Below are 27,232 nucleotides of genomic sequence, written 5' to 3' on the forward strand. Positions count from 1 at the left end.
TTATTTCCTAGTACCATACCATATACAGGCTATTATTACGATGGGGTCACCACTCCCAAAGGCATTTTATACCTACTGCCAGGTGTTGTTTTTGGCCGCTCCACTGGAATACAGACACCTTCTGTGCTGCTCCTCTGGAGTACAGACGCTACAAGTTCCCTCTTCCGCCACCGACGCCGCACCGAAGTCCACCTTCTCCGCCACTGATGCCGTTGGGGTCATCACCCATACCCTGGGCTTGGGCCCTCCATATTTGTAACCCCTGGAGAGAGGGTGTCCCAGTATTTTAAAGCCTCCAGAAACTGGGCTGCCTGTTGGTCCACAGGTTGTATTGGGTATTTCAACCAGCCCTACTTAATTGTAGGGTCCCCCTATCCGCCACCGGGGGACGCACATTCTAGGGGTTAGCAGGCTCCCCCGAGAGCTTTTAATGATGATATATTTGGCAAATAATGTTTAAATGGTATATCAAATGCGAAGGAAAAATTCTGTCAATGTGTATTTTCTGAGTAAATGAACTACTATGCTATATGGAAACATGGGGGAAAATTTACATGCATTTTAATTACCGACTGTTATGCCTTTTAACATTCAGTCTGAAGCCTCTTCACCATCATCATCATCATCATCATCATCATCATCATCTGGAGCAGTTTCCAACCACAGGTTTTTTGTCCATCCACCACTTGTCTTCTCTCACTGTCGTCCAGTTCCCTCCTTTTGCCTCGATGCTCTTCTTTACACCTTTCAGCTGTCTGTCCCTATGTCTTCCTCTAGGTCTCCTTTTCTTCAACTCCATTTCTAACATCTTTCTTGGTATCCCCTCCTCTCCCATTCTCTTAACATGTCCATACCACTGCAGCCTTGACTTTTCTATCTTTTCCTGTAGGGGTACCTCATTTTCCATTTCCCAAACTCTCTTATTTCTGACTATCTATTCTTGTTCAGCACTTCTAAACTTCATTTCCACTGCTTGTATTCTACTTTTATTCCTCTCCATCACCCATATTTCTGATCCATGTGTCAAAATTGGCACAAAATAAGTCTTGTACTTAATTCCTTTCTATCTCTGTGGTACATCCCTGTTCCATATCAATCCTCCCACACTCTTAAGGAATCCATTTGCTCACCTTCCTCTTTCATCAATTTCCATCCTGTTTCCTCCATTTTCTTCAATTACACTTCCTAGGTACATATTTAAAGCTTTCAGCTCTTTTCAACCGATCTCCCCCTAATGTCATGCCATTATACGCTCGGTTCTTATTCTGTGTCGTTACCAGCACTTCACTTTTTTGTGTTGAAAACTTCATTCCATAAGATGACACAACTCCCTCCCTTACATTTAGCTGTTCCCGCACTTCACTCTCACTGTTTCCCCATATTAGTAGATCATCTGCAAACAATACTCCTTTCATTCTTCTCTCCCCAATGGTCTGCGCTATCTTCTGTATTATATCATCCATCACCACTATAAATAGAAGAGGTGAGAGGGCACTTCTTTGCTTTACACCATTTGTTAACTTAAACCATCCAGTTCTTTTGGTTCCGACTTTAACAAAGCCTCTACAAATGAATTAAATATCTCTGTTATCATTTATCTGCAACTAACAAAGCAGCATCATCTGCTACTATGATATGATTAAAGCTATGTAGGCCTATAACCATAGGCTCCATTTACATGCATATCAATTCTGACATTGTATTTTACTCCACGTAATGGCAGGGAAAGTAAAACTCGAATAATTTCTTTGGTCAGTGAGCTTAGATCCATCAACCCTGAAATGCAAGCTAATAGCAACACAACCCATTGTGCACAGTCCTCTTGCTTTGGGTCAAGCAGTACACAGGGAATACTAACTCATAAGAAGACTACAACAAGCACTGAAATCCATTGTTGAGCTCAAAACTTATATGCTCATAGGCCCGAACTTTGTATGTGTAGAATGTGTTCCACATTCATTCGAAAAACTGAGACGAGCAGCTTGTAAGGAACTATTAAATGTTATGAAACACTATTTATATTCCAGACCAAAAAATGCAAGGCAAAAAGTGTGAAGCACTGTCACATTATCCAACTTGCATCAAAAAACTATCAATATGCTGTAGTAAACATCATACACTGAGCAGAACAAAAAACACAACACCCAATAAATGATGAGCAATTATCTATCTAATCAAAGTGAAGCACTTCAACCAATTTTTTAAGACGGGGTATGTTACTGTCATTGCTATGCGAGCAAACAATGAAGTGTTGATTGTTTATTGCACTAGCCTCAATTGTTTTTTCCCTGTGCAATCTGGAAAACACATCGCTGGATGTGAGCCAATAATGATATCCCACTCTTGTAGCGCTTATGGTTGTGCCTTTAATTGTTCCCCTTTCAATCACACGTGTTTGCAGGATCTTTCTATGATTGTCTTAATCAGCTTTCTGAAGTAAACATGCCGTTAAGCTCTGAACAAGTTGTAAAAGCTGTTGCTTTTGTAGAAGATGGTCGCAGCATGCACTGCGTTGGAGAAGTGTTGAGGACTACACCTTCCACGATTTCCAGAACCGAACGAAGGTACAGGGAAACTGGAGGCTTTGCAAGGAGACCAGAATCAGGCCCTAGAAGAGCAACATCGGAGAGAGATGACCGCTTCTTACAACTTCAAGTTCTCCGCAACCGTCACACCACCGCCGTTGAAGCACAAAATAGACTCCACCAAGTTGGAGGGTTCAATATTAGTGAGAGAACCGTTCGAAGAAGACTAGAAGAAGCCAATCTTAAGTTCAAAAGACCTGCTACAGGTCTGGAACTCACGATAGAGCATCGCACAGTTCGACTATGTTTCGCAAGGGAACATCTTGGCTGGATAGTATAATAATGGGATCAAGTATTGTTCACCGATGAGTCATGATTTAACCTCCGATCACCTGACAGAAGAGAGAGAGAGTCTGGAGAAGGCCAGAGGAAACGTATTTCCCTTGCATATTCTAATTCAGAACGCCATTTCAAGGTGGTTCTGTGATGATGTGGGCAGGAATCAATACAGCTGCAAGGACGGATTTGGTCTTCATGGAGAATGGGAGTCTTACCGCACATCGGTATGTGGAAGAAATCCTTCTGGAGCATGTTGTGCCTTTTGCTCCGTTTGTTGGTGATGATTTTACATTAATGCACGACAATGCATGCTCACATTTTGCAAGAATTGTGCAAGAGTTCTTGGATGAAACAGGGATTCGTGCTATGGCTTAGCCTACTCAAAGCCCTGATTTGAATCCTATTGGGGAGAAGAGCCCGTCAGCACTATCCAGAGACCCTACAGGACCTACGGAACACCCTCCTGGAAGAATGGGAGGTGATTCCTCACAGGACATTACAGCATTAATCAGGAGCATGCCTGAAAGGTTGAATGCTGTCATTGGTGCAAGAGGTGGCAATACACGCTTTTGAAGATGCGAACAGAGGTCCCCAAGATCGTCTTCAAGGTCTGTGAAGTGAAAGTGTGAAGTGTATAACATCAAACCAGAAGTGCATTACTTTTATGAGCTTACTCATTATTTCTGGCTTAATTTGTTCAATTTGTTTATGATCCTCTTTTCTTTTCATTCTTAGACACTTAGATGGGACCGTACCACAATATTTTAACATAAGATAGTGGATTAGTGTCATAAATTTCAGTTTTGAAAGAAATTAAAGTGTTGCGTTTTTCATGCCGCTCAGTGTATTAATGTGTAGAATTAGGATTGCTATCGATTAAGGTCTCCAAAATTAAATAAATGTTCAATTTGAGACCCTCAGTTTAAAACTTCCAAGTTCCCTAGACTGCTCTGGAAGGTGATAGTGATGAGATATTTGGAAAGAGACAGTTTAGAAAAACAAGTCGTTGAGTGGTTATCTATACAATGCTATACATCATAATATGATACTGATGGCTTTCTAGCTTAGTCAATATTATGCATTAAAAATATAATTGTCGCCAGGTACAATATGGTAAATGGTGGGGGCATGATTAGTTCAGTGGGTTATCTGTTGACTTCCTACCAGTCAATCCTGGTTTAAGATTTTCATCTAAAAAATCACATGGTATCAGGAAGGCATCGCAAGTGATTAATCTCATGTTTTAATCCGTATTGAAATCTGCTGATATACAATAACCAAGTTTTATTATGAATCCATCTGTTCAATACATTATAATGTTGTCACATTTAAAATATCTTCATTAATTAAAAAGTTATATATGGGACATGTTTCGCTCCATTACAGAGCATCATCAGCCAAATCGGAATCTCAAATAATTGTTATGTACATAAATAATGACTTAAGAACTATTAGACCATTTTTCACAAACTTAAAACTTACTCTATCAGAATATCATAAAATACAAAATCTTAAGATGTACAATATTAAAGTTTTTAACTTTAAATACAAAATCTTTGTAAACATGCCTTAATTACATGTGCTTAATAGGAAGATACATTAAAATTATGGAAGAAAGAGTACTAAAATATTAAATTAAATAAAAATATATATATATCATGTCTAAAATCTTAGAAAGACGTGAAAATCAATCTTAGGAGCTAAATTTGAAGATTTTCTTGGTAATGAGATCTGGTAAAAAAATTATTTATCCCTTGTGGATAAGAGTCTATAAAGATTCTAATTTATCGTCAGTTTGATGATTGAACTTGTAACAGGATGAATGTTGGTCTTTAAGAAATTTAGATGCTTGTTGACCTCGGCGAATGCTGTTGAATAGATATGTTCTTATAGATGTCAGTGACCGTACGTTGAACTAATGGATTTGATAAGGCATGATTGAAAGGGACGTAAATGTAAAAATTGTTGCTTGGTTTATCATGTTGAATGTCTGTAACAAGAAAAGGAATCTTGTAAGTAATCAGAAGTTGTGTTGCTAGTTAAGAGTGTGCTTAGAAACTTCACTTAGCCCTCCAATTGCTGTTTGTCAGTTTGGTGTTATCCGAGGTTATGTGGTGACTGCCAGTTCTGTGTCTACTCCTTGTGTTGTAAGAGTGAGGTGGAAGGGGTTGAGGGGAGGAGTAGGAGTAAGAGGAGAATTGTTTGTGGGTGTGGTTTTGGAAGGGGAACATGTAGTAGGAGCGCAGGGAGGGGTTGAGTTCTTTAATGCTGCATGATTATTAGTTGTTTTGGGAATGAAAACTTTGTTAAAGTTACTTTTTTCTAGATTAAGCGTCTTTAATAGTTTAGGTAACTGTTCGTGTAACGGATTTCTTATTTCAATTTCGTCATTTAAACTTCTTTCTTTATTGAAATATTGGTCTAAGAGGATATAAATATTTTCTAATTCTGTCATTAGTTTGCCTTTTTCTATTTTCTTTATAATTTTTAGGTCTTTCTCTATAGTTGTAAATTGGTGGCCTTGACTCTCTCATGTGAGCACTCATCGCAGAATGTTTGTTGTGCTTTGTAGCATTAACGTATTCTAGGTATCTTGTGAGAAAGCTACGGCCAGTTTGGCCAACATATGAGCATTTAAATTCTACACATGTTAATCTATAGATGCCAGAACTTAGATAAGGGTTATTGTTAGAATTTATACTATTGTAGTTGGAAAAAATGTTTCTGTTTGTATTTTGTGTCTTGAATGCTATATTAACATCTCATTTTCTGATAGGATTACTTATTTGAAAAATGGCTGGATTGGTGAATGTAAATGTTGCGAATTTGGACTGCTTAGTTTTTTCGGGCCTGACAGTGTTTAAATAACTGGCTTTGAACAGTTCTCCGCTATTCGTAATCATTGTAGGACTTTGCCTAGCGCTGCCTTGTGCCTTGCGCACTGTTTTTCTTTTGAATGACTTGTATTTTACTTCTTCTAAATTTTTACAGTGTCTACCCCTGTTCATTTCCTTTTCATATTGCCTCTTCTACTGATCCTATGCATTGTTTTCCATTTCTTAATTGGCTGATGATGACCTGGACTAGGATCGAAACTGGTACCATTTCCAATTATTATTAAATGAGAATGTAATTCACTACATTTCTTATTCTTTGGTATTGAATAGGTGGAATCTCCTTATCAATTATTTCAATTTTAATTGTGATATTCTTCAATATGGAAAAATGAAATTTTTAACTTTAAATTGAATCAAGGTGTAGTAAAGCTAATGCAGTGAGCTCGCAGTTGCGATCAACAGTATTCTGTAAGAAGGAAGTGAGCTCCCAGACGAAACTATCTTTACATCGGTCTCTTTTTAGACCAACTTTGCTTTACGGGAGCATAAGCTGGGTGGACTCAAGATATCTTGTTCATAAGTTAGAAGTAACAGACATGAAAGTAGCAAGAATGATTGCTGGTACAAACAGATAGGAACAATGGCAGGAGGGTACTCAGAATGAGGAGATAAAGGCTAATTTAGGAATGAACTCGATGGATGAAGCTGTACGCATAAACCAGCTTTGGTGGTGGGGTCATGTAAGGCGAATGGAGGAGGTTACCTAGGAGAATAATGGACTCTGCTATGGAGGGTAAGAGAAGTAGAGGTAGACCAAGAAGACGATGGTTAGAATCAGTTTCTAACAATGTAAAGATAAGAGGTATAGAACTAAATGAGGCCACAACACTAGCTGCAAATCGAGGATTGTGGTGAAGTAAATTCACAGGGGCTTGCAGACTGAATGCTGAAAGGCATAACAGTCTATAATGATAATGTATGTATGTATGTATGTATGTATGTATGTATGTATGTATGTATGTATGTTGAATAACCTGTATTATTTTGGACACAATTACATTACAAATCGCCTGTAACAAAAAAATTATAAATTAAACAATAATTTAACTTTAGTTTGCACAAAATATGTATTAAGAATTGATGAAATGCACGAAACTCTGAAACCTTGGATTCCGAAAATTAGTTTATAGAAACAATGCCTTTCAGGAAAGAGGGTTATTCACGAAAATAACCAGGTATCCAGAACATACTCTGTCATTGCAACACAAGAGCTCAACAAGACATTTGACGAGTAATCTTCACGTTGTTTTACATCTGCAAATTTCTGTAAATGTACAAGAAGCAAAGTACACATGGTTTTCATCACATCCTTGTTTGGCAGATATAAAAGAAACTGGTGACCTGTTATGGCAAGGGTCTTAATGATGATTAATGGAATCCGCATAGAAAAATTAGTTCCCAATATGTACTGTAGTAGATAAATAATGGAATATCTGTTCAAGTACAGAACATTAGTTTCTCAGTCTGCATTATGTACAATAATCTTAATACCTTCAACATCTAGTAACCTGTTCCTATGCTTTGATATATATAATATACTTGTAGTCGTCTTAGTATACCAACTTAAGAACCTGTCACGCCAATATTGGTCCAAATAATCACACTCTCCAACTGTTATTCTCGGCAAAACTTGCAGATTGTGTGTTCTATAAGAGTATGAAAACAGCTTGTTTTTATTGACTCCTGACATGTTTGATAAGGTCCACGCTTGGTGGGTGTGGCCACTCTATTCAAGAGGTATTTGGCATTGTAAAGAAATTGACAAAACCCATAAAATGGATGCATAACTTGTTGTGCAGGAAGATGAATTCTTCTCTGAAATGCCAGTGATATGGTTCCACAATAGGCTGGAGGATTCTATGGCAGTTCTGAAAAGGCTTGAGTTGCCCTGAAGGGCCAGGAATGGTATACAGTGAACCCATGTAATGCCATCTCAAAATATTACATAATCTTCAGTTCCAATATGTCTGAGAGTAAATCATAACCAGATTTCCTCCAAACACATTGTGAATGTTTAACAAGAACACAACATATGTGATATTCACTAGTACTTGCAAGCATTACCTTAGTGAATGCTGAATAGTCCATTCTGCGTGTTGTCCTCACTTTCTGTAACATGCCTCCATCATGACGAGGTGTACAAATTGGGCCTTGCCCATGACCATCGAGAGGGAAGACCGGTATCCTGCAATTTTTTTCTTGTAGTCTGGGCAGGCACATTTACACCTATGCCCACCACCAGTGAATTGCAGGGCTTTTGTTACAGCCATTGAATTACACGGTTTTTGTGATGTTGCACAAGGTGCATCTCCATGTGATCCATTGATGAAATGGACGAGGTCTGCACAAGACTTCTGTGCTCAAAATCAAAAGTAGTACCTCTGAAACAAGTATAAATTCCATGTCTTGAATTATGCAGTGCTCTACCACTAACCCATTTTCTTAGGAAGATAATTACTTCTCTACATCTATCATTAGACAAAATTCAACTCTGGACTGAATCATCCATTATAGTGGTATGGCCTCAGGCATGTCGCAGAAGGTGTAAAACCTTGGTGGCAAATACGATCATAGAAATACAAGAAATTGCACCTGTAAACTGTTGGTGTTGTTTCAGTTCTTGAGATAATCCAGCCGAACTAATCCAGCCGAACTCATATCTTGAGGTGTCAAACCCAAACTTCTCAAGGAAAATTAATTGTGGTGGCATGACCCCAGTTGGCTACGTCTAGATTCTTCACTTTGGCCCATACAGGAAGAAGGGCAAAATTCCAGCAAAATACCTGTTCAAAGAATATCAACTTTGCTACTCAGCACTCAGTAGGATGATTCATTCTTGCACCATTTCAACACATTAAACTAACCAATCAGAATAGTAGGTTACTGCTTCAAACTAGTTTTCTATTGCAAGAAAGGAACTGAATGAAATACACCTTCACTGAAACCAAAATAATAATAATAATAATAATAATTTTGAAAAAGGCCTTCAATTCATGCATCAAAATTACACAACAGAATTCCTATCAGAGTGAAAACCAGTATCTTACCACAGAAAAACTATTCCAGCAACAAGTAAACTGAATATTTAGAATCCAGTTTTAGATAAAATGGATATCACTGTGATGACAGAAGATTATCCAAGGCTCCAATCACATACAAGGCAAAACACCAACTCATTCTACCTCCTGAACTCCATTTCACCCAACTTAATGTTCAACACAAGCATAAAAAATTGCTTCATGCCAGACCTCAGTAATTACTAATATCATCATTACATCAAGGATTAATAAGGATTTGCCAAGTAATTACAAGATGAGGTCACTTCTGTCTCATTTGCTTTACACTCAAGATAATAACAGCAGAACAAAATAATGATGGGGAACCTTACAAAGGAACTAGTCAAACCTGCAAGAACATTTAAAAATGTTGGTATAGACTACACTGGTCCACTGTTGAGAACGGTTACCACAAGAAGAAGCAAACAAACAGGAAAGGCTTATGTCACTGTAATAACTCGTCTTCCCAATATAAATGGTCCATTATTGGACATTATAAATTTTCCAGCTAATAACGGATACTCTTTCGGGATAAATAATCAGGTTCCCTATGGGAATCAACATCTATATCATAACTTGTCTTTTTTTTTTTTTGCTAGGGGCTTTACGTCGCACCGACACAGATAGGTCTTATGGCGACGATGGGATAGGAATGGCCTAGGAGTTGGAAGGAAGCGGCCGTGGCCTTAATTAAGGTACAGCCCCAGCATTTGCCTGGTGTGAAAATGGGAAACCACGGAAAACCATTTTCAGGGCTGCCGACAGTGGGATTCGAACCCCCTATCTCCCGGATGCAAGCTCACAGCCGCGCGCCTCTACGTGCACGGCCAACTCGCCCAGTATAACTTGTCTTGCCACCAGAGCTGCACACTTAGAAGCAGTGTCCAATCTCACATCTCCTGCTCTAGTAGTAGCTCTGCATCCATTAACCTCTCACAGAAGTTATCCAATGAACATAGATAGTGATAGAGGTAGACCCAGGAAATGGAGAAAATAAACTGAACAAGACCTAAGGAAGAGAGTGGCAAACTTTCCAGATGCCTTTGATAAAGAATGGAAAAACAGCAGAGATGGAGATCAATGATCAACAACCCAATCCAAGATGAAACTTGACAAGGGGAATGAAGAAGAAGAAGAAGAAGAAGAAGAAGAAGAAGAAGAAGAAGAAGAAGAAGAAGAAGAAGAAGAAGAAGAGAAGAAGAAGAAGAAGAATACTAATTTTGTTGGAGCATCCAGAACTTCAAGAATTTCTTGGACCGAGCGAGTTGGCCATGTGGTTAGGGGTGCACAGCTGTGAGCTTACATTCAGCAGATAGTGTGTTTGAACCCCACTGTTGGCAGCCCTGAAGATGGTTTTCTGTGGTTTCCCATTTTCACACCAGGCAAATGCTGGAGCTGTACCTTAATTAAGGCCACAGTCACCTCCTACCCACTCCCAGCCCTTTCCTATCACACTGTCATCATAAGACCTATCTGTGTAGGTTTGACATTAAGCAAATTGTAAAAAAAACCTTGTGTTGTAGCGGTGTGCTGTGGTCTGTAAGCTAGCTTGGTTTGGAGGGAGGGGGGCAGCGAGGGAGTGTCGTCATTTGCTGTTTTGGGCGGGGAGGTGGCTTCTGTCTGTGACGTAGCGGCCTCGTGATTGGTTAGTGCTTTTGCTAGGCGTATTTGATTCCTTCCTAGTAACTCCGTGTATCTCAATATGTGTTCGAATAAGGGGTTTCTCTGCTCATTTATTTCATTTAAGTTCTTGTCCCTACTAACTGACTTGTCTAGAAATATGTGAATACTTTCTAGACTGTTCATTAGTCTTCCCTTGTTCAGTCTATTAAGAATTACCAGGTCTTGTTTAATATCTGTAAATCTATAGCCGTCTCGCTCATATGTACTCCCATTGCGGAGAACCTTCTATGTTTCTCTGCATTGACGTGTTCTTGGTACCTTATTGTGAAACTGCGTCCTGATTGCCCGATGTATGTGGCCCTGCACTGGTTGCATATCAATTTATAAACACCTGAATCCTGGAAACACTCTTCACTGTTCTTATTAACCATATTATGGTTGAAAAACTTATGTCTCGTGTTGTTGTTTGTTGAGAACGCTACCTTGATGTCACGTTTCTTAAATAAATTAGTAACTGCATAAATATTAGGGTTGTTGCAGGTGAGCCTCGCGTACTTTTTTGTTTGCTCTGACTGTTTTAATAAATTTGTTTGTAGTTTGCATTTACGTTTGGTAATTAACTTGTTAATAGTTTTTAAACTAAAACCGTTAATGAGGCCTGTTGTCGGATAAAAGCTAGTTCTTTGTTCCTCTCTTTATTGGTTAACGGGATTTCGAAGGCTTTTTTTAAACAAAATACTTTCCTTCTTAGTGAGCAGGAATCATAGAAGTTAGTAAATATGAACCCAGGACTCGCTACGGCAAGAGCCATGCCCAAGTTGCATAAAAAAGATATAGGTACCTTTTCTGTAAGTCGGGGTGTAGAGATTTGTTATGAATCGTAGTTGGAGTGAATGTAGGTTTTCTATAAATTCCAAAGTGAAATTGGTTGTCTTTTTTAGTTGTAGTAACGTCTAAAAAACTGATCAAACCATTTTTTTCTTCTTCAATAGTAAACTGTATATTAGGATCTAAGGTGTTCAAAGTTTGCAAAATACTAAGACTATCATTGAGATCCTTGTCAATTATAGCATATGTGTCATCCACATAGCGTACCTACAAATCAAGCCCTTTGATGTGGTCTATGATATAAGAATGTTCCACGTGATCCAAATATATATCAGCCAGTATGCCTGAGGCTGGAGCACCTATGGAGAGCCATCTTGTTGATATATCTTGTTGTTAAATAAAAAGTAGTTCTGGCTAAGTACGAATTTAAGGATTGTCATAAACTCTTCTATTTCGGGTATGCTTTTTCGTTTGTGTTCTAATAAATTAGTTTTTATGATTTTAATCGTCTTCTCAATGGGGATATTAGTATACATATCTTTTATATCGAATGAGCATGTTACATGAGAGGATTTAAGTTTAAAGCCCTTAATCTTCTTGCAGAAATCACTAGAATTTTTTACGGTTGTGTTAGAATAGAAAACATAGTTTTGTGTTAAGAACTTGTGAATGTATTGTGATGTTTTATAAGTGGGGCTCTTACGGAAATTGATTACTGGTCTGATAGGTATATCTTTTTTATGCAACTTGGGCATGGCTCTTGCCGTAGCGAGTCCTGGGTTCATATATACTAACTTTTGTGATTCCTGCTCACTAAGAAGGAAAGTATTTTGTTTAAGTATTCCTTTCAAATTTCTTTGAATCCGTGGGGTAGGATCTTTACTTACGACTTTGAACTTATTATTGAAAAAGGTTTTGGTTTTCTCAATATAATCAGTTTTATTTAGAATAACTATTGTTTCTCCCTTATCCGCTTTAGTTACGACTACGTCACTTTGCCCGATTTTTTGGTGTAATTCATTATTTACTCTAGTGTTGTAAATGTTTTTCTTAAAACCATTTATAAGGGACAGGATTTTTTCTTTGCCTCATATCTCAAGTCATTCTGTACTTTGGCTGGGAGAGTCTCGAACACCAAATAGTAGACTTCATTCAACAGCAGGCCACACTTTTCCACCTAATAAGAGACAAGTGACGGGGAAGAAAACCAGAAGCCGTTTTAAGAAGACATAAACACTTCATAAACATTTCAACATGAGCATTTTACCAAAAATCTCCAATAAGTGTTTTTAATATTAAGTTTAATGTCCAACTAACAACCACTCTCAATGCACTCCCCCCCCCCCCCCCCCTCCCACCTATACGCTTTCTACTAACACCTGTTTTTAATGTTTTAATGTAAATTATGAGATTGATTTTATGCTATTTTTACCTAAGCTACATGTAAAACAGCTGATGATGATTGCTAAGCAATCGAAACATGTTCTGTGATTATTAATGTCTTTATAAATAGCCCAAGGCTAAATAAAAAAAGAGAAAGTATCGATTAGGTGGAACCTTTTTCCATTCATTGATTGGATTAAAGTATCACACTACAGTCTTATGGGTGCAATGGCAGTTACATACGCAAAACTTTTGATAGCTATTGTACGAACTGGTACAACAAACAATTACAAGGCATCACAATAAATGACTCCATATACATTACATCGGGCAAACTCCCCGTCAATAACTGATAGTAAACAAAATCTTTGGTCTATTCGAAACATTAAAAAATAGCGAAAAGAAAACGGAAACAAAACACAATTAACAACAGGCACCATACTTTTATCATGGGACGTACACTTTACAATAGTGGTGTTACTCGGGTGTTCAAACTGTCCATAATGATCATCAAGGTATCCACTGCGGTACCACGAGTACTTCCACATGTGTTTGAATCGAGGAGATGTCAGCTGGCCCCGTGATGTAAAGGTATCGTGCCTGCCTCTTACCAGTAGGCCTCGGGTTTGATTCCCGTCCAGGTCAGGGATTTTTACCTGGACCTGAGGGCTGGCTCGAGGTCCACTCAGCCTACGTGATTACAATTGAGGAGCTATCAGACGGTGAGATAGCTGCCCCGGTCTAGAAAGCCAAGAATAGCGGCCAAGAGGATTCGTTGTGCTGACCACACGACACCTCGTAATCTGCAGGCCTTCGGTCTGAGCAGCGGTCGCTTGGTAGGCCAAGGCCCTTCAAGGGCTGTAGTGCCATGGGGGGGAGGGTCAGCTGGAAATGTAACAGTGATTGCAACTTTAAGACGGTGTTAAGGTGGTGCAGCACGATACCGGTATTCATAAGTTGCAGCCCGGAATACATTCGTCCTGTATACGTTTTCCAAATCAAAAACCCATACATGTTAAATGGCTGACAAACTGCTGTAGCACCCCGGCTGGAATTGTCATAACTTCTACTTCCGTGCCATGAACAAGCTCATTGTCGCCAGAGACAGAACCTAACAATAAAATGTTTTGTCCATCGGGTAAACTTGGTTTCAAGATGTCATTATACCAGCTGTGAACTTCTGTTTTGCCCATCTTTCCAGACGCGGTGCACACGACATTAATATTTTTGTGTGAAACTATTATTTTCTTAAGAAGGGAACCAAAAACACCATTGGCACGCTAACGTTTTACCAGTGTACATTTCCAAATTAAAGCTGCTTTGGTCGCTGTTAAAAACATGTGATGGGCTGTGTAACTGTATTTTTTCTCTTACGTTTTCCACCATAACGTCAGTTTCCCTATCAAGTTTTTTTGTTGTTGTCACGACAGTAATTTTTCGGGATGTGATTCCAAATTTGTTTTTGAAGTCGTACAACCAGCCCGAGGAAGCTTTAAAGTCATGGATCCCTCGAGACAGGGCACTTTGCATTGCCCACTGTTTGATTCTGACGTCATGGATGGTGGACGTACGGTACTCCGCGTCAAATTTTTCCTTGCAATCCATTGCAATCAGATAAAATTTGTCTCGGAGAGAGCCTCCTTCATCCGCTACTTTTTTCCAGGCAGAGAGCTGTGCTTCACTATGCAAACGACAGAATTTCTTTTGCACAGTTGCAAATTTTGGATTTTTCCATTTTCCACTCCTCCAGTAGTTGACTGCTCTTGTTTTATACTGTAAATCTGCGGTGTCCGTCAAACTGGCACTGTCTTGGCTTTGTCCCGGTTCTGGCTTGCTATATTCAATATCCTTTTCATGTTCCTCCGATTGATCAGACCTGTATGTCAAACTTGTAACGTCCTCCAAACAGAGACTGTCACCTTCAAGACAGTAACTTACAAGCTCTGAAAAACAAAATAAAAATAATAAAAATGCAGGTTGTTATATGTATATTTATTGACAGAAACAACGGAGAACACAAATGTTTTTTAAAAAAAAAGAGAGAGTTATTGGAATCAACATATCAGATGGTCCAGTGCTGAAAACTAAAACCACCGAGCTCGATAGCTGCAATGGAAGATAGCTTAACTGCGGTCAGTATCCAGTAATCGGAAGATAGTGGGTTCGAGCCCCACTGTCAGCAGCCCTGAAGATGGTTTTCCGTGGTTTCCCATTTTCACACCAGGCAAATGCCGGGGCTGTACCTTAATTAAGGCCATGGCCGCTTCCTTCCACTTCCAAGGCCTTTCCTATCCCATCGTCGCAATAAGACCTATCTGTGTCGGTGTGACGTAAAGCAAAAAAAAAAAAAACTAAAAACTAAAATGTCACATGCAATGCAAAAGACCACGCTTCAATCTACGTTATTACAGCTTAAGCACGCAGTGTGACATCACCCCGTGAGCGTCAAAACCTATTTGAAAACAGTTGACTGCTTAACACTCACCCTCAATCGCATCATAAAGCTGCCGCTCCCGAAAGTTCAGCGGACCTCCTTCACCGTGACTTCCGCGATTTGCTTGAAGATGAAAAATAATTTTTGTTGATGTGCTCAACGACATTGCGCTTAAGGAATCGTCGCAAACGTTTACATAAACATTTCAGAAAATGTAAACTGACTAATACAATGTGGAAATTACAAACGAGAGATATGAGGAAGGCTGATAGAGAACGCAAAGTGCAGCAACGGTTCTCTTCGACAGCTAAGCAGACGGGCAGGTGCGGGGAGAAGGGAAACGTGCGGTGGCGAACCAGAAGGAGGGGCAGAGGTGTGGAGGGAAGGAGGTGCAGAGGTGTGGCACAAGGCAGACAGTGTGCCAGCTAAGCATTGGCCAGCAGGTATTCATCGCTGTTCGTGCGGAACTTGAAATGTCGCAACTTTTAGGCCGCTTAGTTAACACCCTAATGAATGTCGGCACCCAAAATTGATGCTGACATAATTTTTACGTGTACCTCAATGTGTTTTCTAAGTTTCATCGCAATCGGCGACTTAACCATTGCCGATGTTCCCTTGTAAGACTTCTGGCAGAAATGGTCTAAGCAGTATTCTCACACACTGTACCAGTGCAACAAATTTCTAACTTACAACCTGGAGATCCTGTTCTCGTCAAGAAGGCAACACACAAGAACTATTTTAAGAAAAAAAAAGACTTTTTGCACAAGTGATATAAGGAGTATCTCCACATACTGCAACAGCACAACACATGGACAAAGAAACATCCTAATTTAAAACCTGGAGATCTTGTCCTCATAATGGATGACAACCTTTCATCTCTTCAGTGGAGGAGATGTACAAGGACTACATTGTGACGACGTTTCTCTCATTCGAGTGGAGGCTATAAGAATTAAATCTGGTTCTATGAAACTTGCTGTTAAAAATAATTGTGTAATACCAGTGACAGAATAAGACTAAAAATATTAAATTGTGTTAGTGTCATAAACTTGTTTTAGCACATAAATTTAACTCTTAAATGCGCAGCATTGCACATGTGCAAAGGAAATTTTGTAAGCTAGCTGTGCTTTCTCTTTGAAAGTATGGTAATGTTGTTTCCCCTTTGTATATTCTTAGAGATGTGCATTTGCGTGTGCCATGGATTTATTGTGGCTAGATGGCACTAGTGAAGCAGTAATGCTCTCTCTTTGTTATGCATCTCTGGACTCTATATCTTCTTTGACAAGGCAATGTTTGCGTTAGTTCTGATGAGCTGTATATGTGCATATGTGCAAAGTTGCACCTATCGTAACTCAAATTTTGTAGAGGTTAGGATGTGCTGAACCAATATCCAGTCTGTGACTTTTGCAGTTTTAGTGTGTTGTTTATTACTATTAGTAGTAAAAATGAACAGACTGAGTTCCCTTGAAGGTGGTGTAAAAAAATTAGTATTGGATGAGGATATTATTGTATTAGTTTGTCCATTTGAAAGTGAAGATGGATTGGAAAGTGATGATAGTGATAATGACTCAAGTATTCATGTTGATAGCTTCTCCCAGATTCTGAAGATTATTCTGAGGAAGGTGAGAATAGGAAACAAATGTGTGAAACACACAGGACTGTTGATTTGAATGCAAATGGAATAAATGCTAGTTCAAGTGATACACAGACAGATGTATATGTAAACAACCAAGTAATAGCACAGTCTTCAGGATGGATAAATGCAAGTTCTTCAGGATATGTATCAAGTAAAATGGGGGACATGAGAGAAACCTCCTAGTAGGGTGTATCTGCATGTGATATTGTTATACATCCGGGTGTCTCCTGGGCAACGGACTAGGACTTTTCCTAGACGGCTGATTCTCTCACTCCAGAAGTACCAATATCAATTTCAATGGTTAATAAACCCCACAAATGGTCCTTTTCAGGATCAAAGCTGACAGTTGTATCAGTTAACATAGAAGGCATAACATCAAACAAGGAAACCCTGTTACAACAACTTTGCCAAATACACAAGTGTGACGTTCTGTGAGTTTCTTGAACACAGAGAAGTAGTGACCAAAGACGACCAAGAGTATTAGGAATGCGTTTGGTAGCCGAGAGGCCACATGAAAACTATGGTAGTGCTATATTCACTAGGCCAGAGTTGAACGTAATATCTACCTCATCTACAGACAACAATGATATAGAAATCTTAACAGTGGAGCTATCGAACTGTATCATAACATCTGTCTATAAACCACCAAGCGTTTCATTCCACTTTACTGATTCAGCTATAGGGTAAGAGGAGAAGGTTCATATCATCGTGGGAAATTTCAACAGCCATAGCTGCTTATGGGGATATAGAGAAGACAATGAAGACGGTGAAGCTGTGATTACGTGGTCAGAATATAGTCAACTGTCCTTAATACATGACACTAAACTTCCCGCTTCTTTCAACAGTCGTTGATGGAGACGTGGATACAACCCAGATCTCATTTTTGTCAGCGATGCTATATCACAGCAGTGTGTGAAATCTGTCTGCGAACCTATTCCCAACACACAACACAAACCCATTGTGTGCCAAGTTTTTTCAGCAGTTCATCCACAATCTGTGTCATTCAGAAGGCGGTACAACTTTAAGAAAGCTGACTAGTTTAAGTACACAAAGCGCTTAGATGAAATGGTAGCAGACATCGAACCTGTTCCAGAGGTATAGATGTGTTCATCGATTTGAAAGTAATCAGCTTCATTTTCCGTATCAAAATCTAATCACTGAGATTTACAATATTAAAATTCTTCCACCGTTTTGATACTTTTTTATTTGCCTTTTAGCAAATTTTTTATTTGTCAACAGTACATGTTTCGTTCCTACTTGGGAACATCCTCAGCTGTTATTAAAGCTTAAGTGAATTGCTAAGATTTAAAACACATTAATTTGCAGGTACATTGATTATCTTAAAAACTACTAAAATACCAATTGAATGAAATGATATCAAAAACAGTGTAGGGGTTAGTGCGTTAATGATATGAGAACGGATGATTACATAGTTGGTCAGCTTAAAAACTATGTCTATTCATTTGAATAGTTGTTAAAAAAAATTCATTTTGTTACATTAAAAATGTCTAAAACATATCAGATATAAGGCTTTTCAGGCGTTTGCTCTATTAACCAGTGTTTTGTCTTAGGTCTGACACTAGACTCATCAGAGTGGGATGTGTCAGACCCTAACCACTGACGCTGGGGTGTATGCAGGTGAACTTATCAGAAGCCCTTATGCGACGCACAGTCTGATAACTGCATACAGGAGATAAATCTCCACAAAGGAATTATTGCCCGCTTAGCAATTCCGAATGGAAAATTCTAAATTCCCATGAAGGGAATTAGATATTTATCACCAATAGAGCATGTCAAAAATGTCAAAAACGTATCAGATGTAAGGCTTTTCAGGCGTTTGCTCTATTAACCAGCGTTTTGTCTTAGGTCTGACACTAGACTCATCAGAGTGGGATGTGTCAGACCCTACCCACTGACGCTGGGGTGTATGCAGGTGAACTTATCAGAAGCCCTTATACAAGGCACAGTCTGATAACTGCATACGGGAGATAAATCTCCACAAAGGAATTATTGCCCGCCCGGAATTTATCTCCCGTATGCAGTTATCAGACTGTGCCTCGTATAAGGGCTTCTGATAAGTTCACCTGCATACACCCCAGCGTCAGTGGGTAGGGTCTGACACATCCCACTCTGATGAGTCTAGTGTCAGACCTAAGACAAAACGCTGGTTAATAGAGCAAATGCCTGAAAAGCCTTACATCTGATACGTTTTTGACATTTTTGACATGCTCTATTGGTGAAAAATATCTAATTCCCTTCATGGGAATTTAGAATTTTCCATTTGAAAATGTCTGTTTGTTTGCAGTTAAAAAGTTTAAAAAATGTTTGACTTCACGACACTGTTCAAATTGTTGAATGTTTTTTCTTCCGTTCCTTCCAGGTAAGTTGTTATATATTATGAGTTTGCTTAAAGTGCCTTTGATTGAGTCTAATGTGGAACTTTGAAGCTGATTGCTGATCAAGTTTTTGGAGCTTCGTCTCAATTTCTTGCTATTGTTAGACTCCAATTCTACTGTGACCCTAGTCTAGTACTAGACGTAAAGCAGCATCAAACGTCCCTCCAGGGACCAACGACCAACCTCTTCCTCCTCACACAAGGAGCTTTCTGTACGCAGATGACCTGGCCCTGGCAACTCAGAGTAAAAACTTCGAGCAAGTGGAACAAAATCTTACTGCTGCTTTGAAGATGCTCTCAGATTATTATGAGGAACATCACCTCAAGCCAAACCCATCGAAAACTAATGTGTGCACCTTTCATCTAAAGAACAAAGAAGCCCTGCGGAAGCTGCGTGTGAATTGGAAAGGAATGGAGCTGGAACATAGCAATATTCCAGTTTACCTTGGTGTTACCCTGGATCGTTCGCTGACCTTCACCACACACTGCACCAAACTCAAGGCAAAAGTTTCATCACGAAACTGCCTACTGCGTAAGGTAACTGGTTCTGGATGGGGTGCCCATCCCCAGACAGTAAGGACAACTGCCCTAGCACTCTGCTACGCTGCTGCTGAATATGCTAGTCCCGTGTGGTATAAATCAGCTCACGCAAAGAAAGTCGACATTGCCTTGAATGAAACTTGCAGGCTAATCACAGGCTGTTTAAATCCAACACCCACACAGAAGTTGTATTCACTTGCAGGTATAGCCCCACCTGATATTAGATGTGAGGTGGCCGCTAATATCGAGAGACAAAAGGTTTGCAGCATCTCAGCCCATCCCCTTCATGAACATCAGCCACCACCAGCTCGACTGAAATCCAGGAAGAGTTTCCTACAGTCTTCTGCTCCATTTGATTCTGACCCAAAAAAGGCCAGGGTTAAGCTATGGAAACAAAGGTACCCAGATCATCCGGAACGTGTTTTTATTGAAGAAAAGTTGCCACCTGGTCACGAAGAGGGATGGTGTATATGGAAGTCGTTAAACAGACTGCGGAGTGGTGTTGCAAGATCTAAGAACAATCTTGTGAAATGGGGCATCGTGCGTGTTGGGGACTCATTATGCGAATGTGGAGAGGAACAGACTTCTACGCACCTCTTGCAATGTCGTCTATGCCCAGATTCATGTACTGGGTTGGAATTGGCACTGGCTGGAAACAATGCCATCAATGTAGCCAAATACTGGTCACAACTTGTCTAAATGTGTATATAGTGTAGATATTTTCATGTAATACTTCCTTTCTCCTTTTTTTATTTTTTAGTTTTACAATTAATTTGTTCATGTGTCTTTCATTTTGAGTGATTAACATACTTCATATTTTTATCATTTAATTTTTGAATTGAATTTGAATTGAATTTTTATATATTTTATATATTGGTACCTCGAATAAATAAAAAATAAAAATCAAGTAAAATACATAAAACTAATACTGTAAATGAAAAGGAACGTAGGCCAGTTCTGTGAAAGAAAGAAAATGTTGATTATTCACAAAGAAACCAGGAGTTCATTGGAAATTCAGTGTTGCCAGATGATGTAATGGATTTACAGTCACCATATCAGTTCTTCAAATACTTTTTTAGTGATGACATCCTAGCAAAGATTGCTGACAACACTAACCTGTACAGTTGCCAAGTTGATCCCAACAAAGCCCTAAATGCAACACATTATGACATTCAGAAGTTTCTGGGAATTTGCATTATCAGTTCAGTGTCTTCACTTACTAATGTGAGGGATTACTGGAATGAAGTAGTAGGTGTGGATATTGTAAAGGAGACAATGTTCCTAAAGTCATTTGAAAAGCTACGCCGTTTCTTACAATTCAATGACAACTCAAAGCAACCCAAATCTAGTGATGATAATCATGACAAGTTATATAAAATTAGGCCTGTACTTAATCATTTGAACAATAATTTTTGATCTGTTGCTATGACTGAAAGGCTTGCAGTTGATGAACAAATGTGTGCAACAAAAGTAAGACATCATATGAAAGTATACATAAAGGACAAACCCCACAAATGGGGATATGAACTCTTTGTCTGTGTGGAGACATGGGCTTTGCTCATAAAATTGAAATATACAGTGGGCAAGAGAATGATGAAAAATTTTGACTTGATGGTGTACCTGATTTAGGAGCAAGTGGCAATGTTGTTGTTGGACTTGGTTCGTGAAATACCAAGACATGTAGGCTACAAACTGTATTTTGATAGCTACTACACATCACTACCTCTAGTAGTCCATCTCTTCAAGCAAGGTATTTTTCCTGTTGGATCTGTGCAAAGAAACAGACTACCCAGCTGTAAATTCCTAAGTGATAAAGAAATTTAAAAAAACCTTGTGGATTTTCAGAAGAATATTCCACTTGTGTTGACTACGTTGATGTTTCATGTGTTGTATTCAAGGATAACTGCAATGTAACATTTTTATCAACATTTGTAGGGGAAATTCCAAGGAGAAAAGTCATGCGATAATGACAGAAAGAAGAAGGAACATGCTGAGATTGATTGTGCAGCTTTTGTTCCCGTGTATATAAATACATGGGTAATGTGGACTTGCTTGACAGCAACGTAGGAAGACATCACAACAAAATGAAGTCGAGAAAATGGTATTTTTGACTGTTTTTCCACTTGGTTGACATAACTGTTTTAAATGCTTGGATTCTGTACAGGAAAGTAAATGAATGTAAGCAAGCCAAGTGGTAAGCTTCTCAACCAGAAACAGTTTCGCACTGATCTTATACGAACCCTGTGTAAAATTGGAAAAAATAATTCTAGGCGAGGTCGACCAACTTAAGATTTCGTTGAGGAACAGAGAAAAAAATTTCGAGTATCATCAATTCCATCGACTGACGTAAGGAAGGATTCTAACGATCATTGGCCCATGTGGAATAAGAAACGTACAACTTGTAAGATGCCTTTATGTAAGGGTTACACCTTCATCACGTGTGAGAAATGCAAAGACAGCCTCTGCTTGAACAGAGAAAAGAACTGTTTCAAGGATTTCCATGCTAACTAGCTGGAGTATAGTGTGAATTGAGACCAACAAATCCAAAGCCAATCGCTGAAACTGTTGCTTAACTCAGGACATTTAAACCTAAGAATTTCATTTTTTGTCCGTATTGAACTGAGAAGGATGATAGGAAAAACTTAAAACGGTCCACCTTTTCAATACAAAAAGTTATATTTTATTTATAACATGTATTTGTACTTGGAACTAGTTTCGACGCTGTGTTTGCGTCATCATCAGCCAAAATGGGAAACAGGCAAGCATGTAGGCATTTTGTTACACAAGGCGTTACATTAAACAATACACATCTTACAAGGAGATAAAAACAGGGACGAATATAGGAAACAAATGAATCGTTGAGAAAACAAAAGTTATACAAATTAAAAATAACCTTAACCACACATCTTGCAGTGCGAAAGTGTTCTTCTTGAATGATTCCTGAATGTAAAACACGCGCGCACACATTTCTGAGGAGCCAGCAGGCAGGACAAAGTAAAGTGAAACCTTAAGAGTTCTTCTGAGAAGAGTTCATCATTTTTCTATGTTCCGACTAACTAATGAAGTCTCCCTTGAGTTCCTGATAAACATATACAACAGGAAATTCTCCTTCACTCTCCACACTAGCTATAAAGAACAACGGTAAAATTTTAAATATTGCGCAGAGACGTGAAAGCATGATTTTGAACATGATATAACTCCTTCAGATAACCCAGTTTTTACACAAGGTGTTACATTAATTAATACACATCTTACGAGGAGATAAAAACAGGGACGAATGTGGAAACACATGCATCGTTGAGAAAGCAAAGTTATACATATTAAAAATAAGCTTAACCACACAACTTGCAGTGCGAAAATATTTGCCTTGAATGATTCCTGAATACAAAACGCACGCGCACACACTTCTAAAGAGCCAGCAGGCAGGAAAAAGTAAGGTGAAACCTTGAGAGTTCTTCTGAGAAGAGTTCATCATTCTTTCTATGATCTGACTAACTAATGAAGTCTCCCTTGAGTTCCTGATAAACATACACAACAGGAAAATTAAACAATACACATCTTACAAGGAGATAAAAAACAGGGAAAGTTATACATATTAAAAATAACCTTAACCACATATCTTGTAGTGCGAAAATATTCGTCTTGAATGATTCCTGAATACAAAACACACGCACATACATTTCTGAAGAGCCAGGAGGCAGGAAAAAGTAAAGTGAAACCTTAAGAGTTCTTCTGAGAAGAGTTCATCATTTTTTCTATGTTCCGACTAACTAATGAAGTCTCCCTTGAGTTCCTGATAAACATACACAACAGGAAATTCTTCTTCACTCTCAACAATAGCTATAAAGATCAACGGTAAATTTCATTTTAAATAATGTGTAGAGACGTGAAAGCATGATCTTGAATATAATATAACTCCTTCATTTAACCCAATTTTTTACACAAGGTGTTATATTAAACAATACACATCTTACGAGGAGATAAAAACAGGGACGAATGTAGAAACAAATGCATTTTTGAGAAAGCAAAAATTATACATATTAAAAATAAGCTTAACCACACAACTTGCAGTGCGAAAATATTTGCCTTGAATGAATCCTGAATACAAGATGCACGCACACACTTTCTAAAGAGCCAGCAGGCAGGAAAAGGTAAGATGAAACCTTAAGAGTTCTTCTGAGAAGAGTTCATCATTCTTTCTATGTTCCAACTAACTAAAGAAGTCTCCCTTGAGTTCCTGATAAACATACACAACAGGAAATTCTCTTTAACTCTCAACAATAGCTATAAAAGAGCAACGGTAAATTGTATTTTAAATACTGTGCAGAGATGTGGAAGCATGATCTTGAACATGATATAACTTCTTCATTTAACCACCTTTGAAAGTTTCTCTCTATATTACATAGCTTCATTAACAACCATTCTGTAGATGCACAAATTAATCTTGTAATCTTCATAGGTCCGGTATTCAGCTTGACAAGAATATAAAATAGGTATTAAGGAATACATTGTTGAGAGTTTGGAGGTTGACTGTGCCAGTATTGGTGGTGTATTGTTGCAGCGTTACGTGTAGGGTGGGGGCAGGTTTCTATGATGTTTATTGCGGGACATAAGGCGGTAAAGCTATGGCGCGAGATGAAGAGGAACAGAGCGTGTTGGATAGTTTAGGTCTGGGCAGCGGCCGTTGTTGGATTAGGAGGGGAGAGGGGAGGAGCGGTAGGGGAGGAGGGGTGGAAGGGGGGGAAGTATGGAGGGTGATGTGGTGAAAGTGTGTGGCGAGACAAAGTATTATGCATGATTTGAAAGACAGATCTGTTTTTCGGGATATTCATGTTTTTGAAAAATTCAATGAGAAAGTCGAATAGGATCTTTGGTTTCTCTGAGATATCATTTAAGTTTAGGTTGGGATTGAAATATTGGTCTAAATGAATATAGAGGTTTTCAGTGACGTCTAGGAAAGAACCTTTGTTTAGAATATCTAATACTTCAAGATCTTGATTTATTTCAGTAAAGTTGTGCTTAAATTCTTTTATATGTAGGCCGACCGCGGAAAAACGGTTGTGTTTTATGGCATTGACATGTTCTGCATATCTGATTTTAAAGCTGCGTCCTGTTTGCCCTAGGTAAGAACTTTTGCAGTCTTGGCAAGAAAACCTATATACACCTGATTTAGAAAAAGGACTACTTTTATTTATTGATGAAGAGTTGTGTAGGATCTCTGTGCTTCTATTGTTAGTACGAAAGGATATTTTAACATTGTGTTTTTTAAAAACGTTAGTGACGTTGTAAATTTCTTTATTGAAGGTAAATGTGGAAAGCGTGGCAGTGCTAGTATTGTCTTTTATTAGGGTGGTTTTTGGGCGGTGTCTGAATTTATTGATTATTCTTTCAATAAAGGATTCATTATATCCATTGAATTTTGCTATAGAGCGAATGGTGTTCAATTCTTTATTTAAGTTTTTTCTTGACATTGGAATTTTGAATGCTCGGTCTACTAAGCTATTATATGTAGCCGCTTTGTGTGTTTGGGGGTGTAGTGAGTCATTTCTTATAGTAGTGGCCGTTTGAGTGGGCTTTCTATAGATACTATATGTGAACGAAGAGGGGTGCCTGTTGATTGTTAGGTCTAGGAAGTTGATGGAGTTGTTTGTCTCTGATTCTAAGGTAAATTTAATGTCATGATCAATATTATTAAGGTTTTTGAGGGTGGAAGGCGCGTCTATGGAGCGTTCATCTAGGATTATAAATGTGTCATCGACGTACCTAGCCCAAAATTGGATATTAGCAAATTTGATGTTATTGTCGATGGCGGTGTGCTCTAGGAAATCAAGGTAGATCTCTGCTAAAATTCCTGAGGCTGGTGAACCCATAGCCAAACCATCTTGTTTGTAAATGATCTTATCGAATGTGAAGTAGTTATTGTTAATTAGTAATCTTAATATGGTCATAAAGTCTTGAACTTCTAGTTTACTTAGTTGATTGTTAGCAAGTAAGTTCTTTTCGATGATCGGGAATAGTGAGTTGGTGTTTATACTGGGATACATGTTGACTATATCAAAGGAGTGCATTGAATGATGTGGTGGAAGCTTGAAACTGTTTAGTTTGTTCACTAATTCTACAGTGTTCCTGATGGATTTATTTGATGAGAATTTATAATGTTTATTAAGAAATTGTTGGATAAATTGAGATAATTTATACAAGGGGCTTGGTCTGTAGTTTATTATGGGTCGAATAGGGACACCGGTTTTGTGGATTTTGGGTAGTGCTTTAGCTGTTGGTAGGCCTGGGTTCATAGTAATTAACTTTTGTTTTTCTTGTTCAGTGAGGAGAAAAGATGTGCTCTTTAGAATTTGTTTCAGTTGCCTTTGAATTGATTGTGTTGGGTCCTTCTTAACTATTGAAAAGGATTCATTATCTAAGAAAGTTTTGGTTTTTTGAATGTAATCTGTTTTATCCATAATGACTGTTGTGTTGCCTTTGTCGGCCTTGGTAATGATGAGGTGGTTGTTTATCAGGAACTCAAGGGAGACTTCATTAGTTAGTCGGAACATAGAAAAATGATGAACTCTTCTCAGAAGAACTCTTAAGGTTTCACTTTACTTTGTCCTGCCTGCTGGCTCCTCAGAAATGTGTGCGCGCATGTTTTACATTCAGGAATCATTCAAGAAGAACACTTTCACACTGCAAGATGTGTGGTTAAGGTTATTTTTAATTTGTATAACTTTTGTTTTCTCAACGATTCATTTGTTTCCTATATTCGTCCCTGTTTTTATCTCCTTGTAAGATGTGTATTGTTTAATGTAACGCCTTGTGTAACAAAATGCCTACATGCTTGCCTGTTTCCCATTTTGGCTGATGATGACGCAAACACAGCGTCGAAACTAGTTCCAAGTACAAATACATGTTATAAATAAAATATAACTTTTTGTATTGAAAAGGTGGACCGTTTTAAGTTTTTCCTATCATCTAACTCAGGACATTCATGAACTTGAACCTGTACGGTTATGTACTTAATTGCATAGCTTTGCATATGTGCAAAACTAAGGAAAACTCTTATATGTTGACACTGATTTTGAAAATATAGTTTTTGTGTTTTATTTGGTGATTATTTATCATATTTGTGATTGAAAATAAATACATTTTTGAAATTTTAAAAATTGTTCATTTAAGGGATAAGCCTCATTAACTGTATAAATATCTAATTTGCATTTTTCATCCATTTTTCATGCATTTTTCAAAAGGTCAGTAGATTTGGAAAATATTAGTCTGAGTTTGTATGTTGGTGCAACTCCAGTGAGACAAAATTCTCACACCTCGGCATTTCCAAAAATTGTAAATGTAGTGGTATCGATGATGATGATGCTTGTTGTTTAGAGGGGCCTAACATCTAGGTCATCGGCCCCTATGGTATGAAATGAGACAAAATGCGATTATAATTTAAAAGTACAAAATTCATCCACTGACCAGAATTCAAAACGTGATGATGAGGAATGAATTGATGAATATGAATTTAAAACAATCAGTGGATAAGACGTGAAATGCCTCACATTCCCATAAACAATATTACTGACCAAGAGAC

General features: G+C 38.4%; 1 protein-coding gene across 5 annotated transcripts in view; it reads right to left on the minus strand.

Annotated features, from left to right (window-relative positions):
• LOC136877567 (ornithine transcarbamylase, mitochondrial) overlaps positions 1-27,232 on the minus strand; it is a 183,334-nt gene that overhangs the window by 58,783 nt on the left and 97,319 nt on the right. For 3 of the 5 annotated variants that reach the window (XM_068228683.1, XM_067151714.2, XM_067151713.2), the window contains one exon: positions 7,826-8,142. The exons of the other annotated variants lie outside the window; for them this stretch is intronic. In XM_068228683.1, the coding sequence (XP_068084784.1) occupies positions 7,826-7,981 (156 nt within the window). In that variant the 5' untranslated portion in view covers positions 7,982-8,142. The remainder of the gene's footprint in view (positions 1-7,825; positions 8,143-27,232) is intronic. 5 annotated transcript variants of the gene reach the window in all.

The sequence above is a fragment of the Anabrus simplex genome, chromosome 7 (genome assembly GCF_040414725.1).
Source record: "Anabrus simplex isolate iqAnaSimp1 chromosome 7, ASM4041472v1, whole genome shotgun sequence".
Taxonomy (NCBI): Eukaryota; Metazoa; Arthropoda; class Insecta; order Orthoptera; family Tettigoniidae; genus Anabrus; species Anabrus simplex.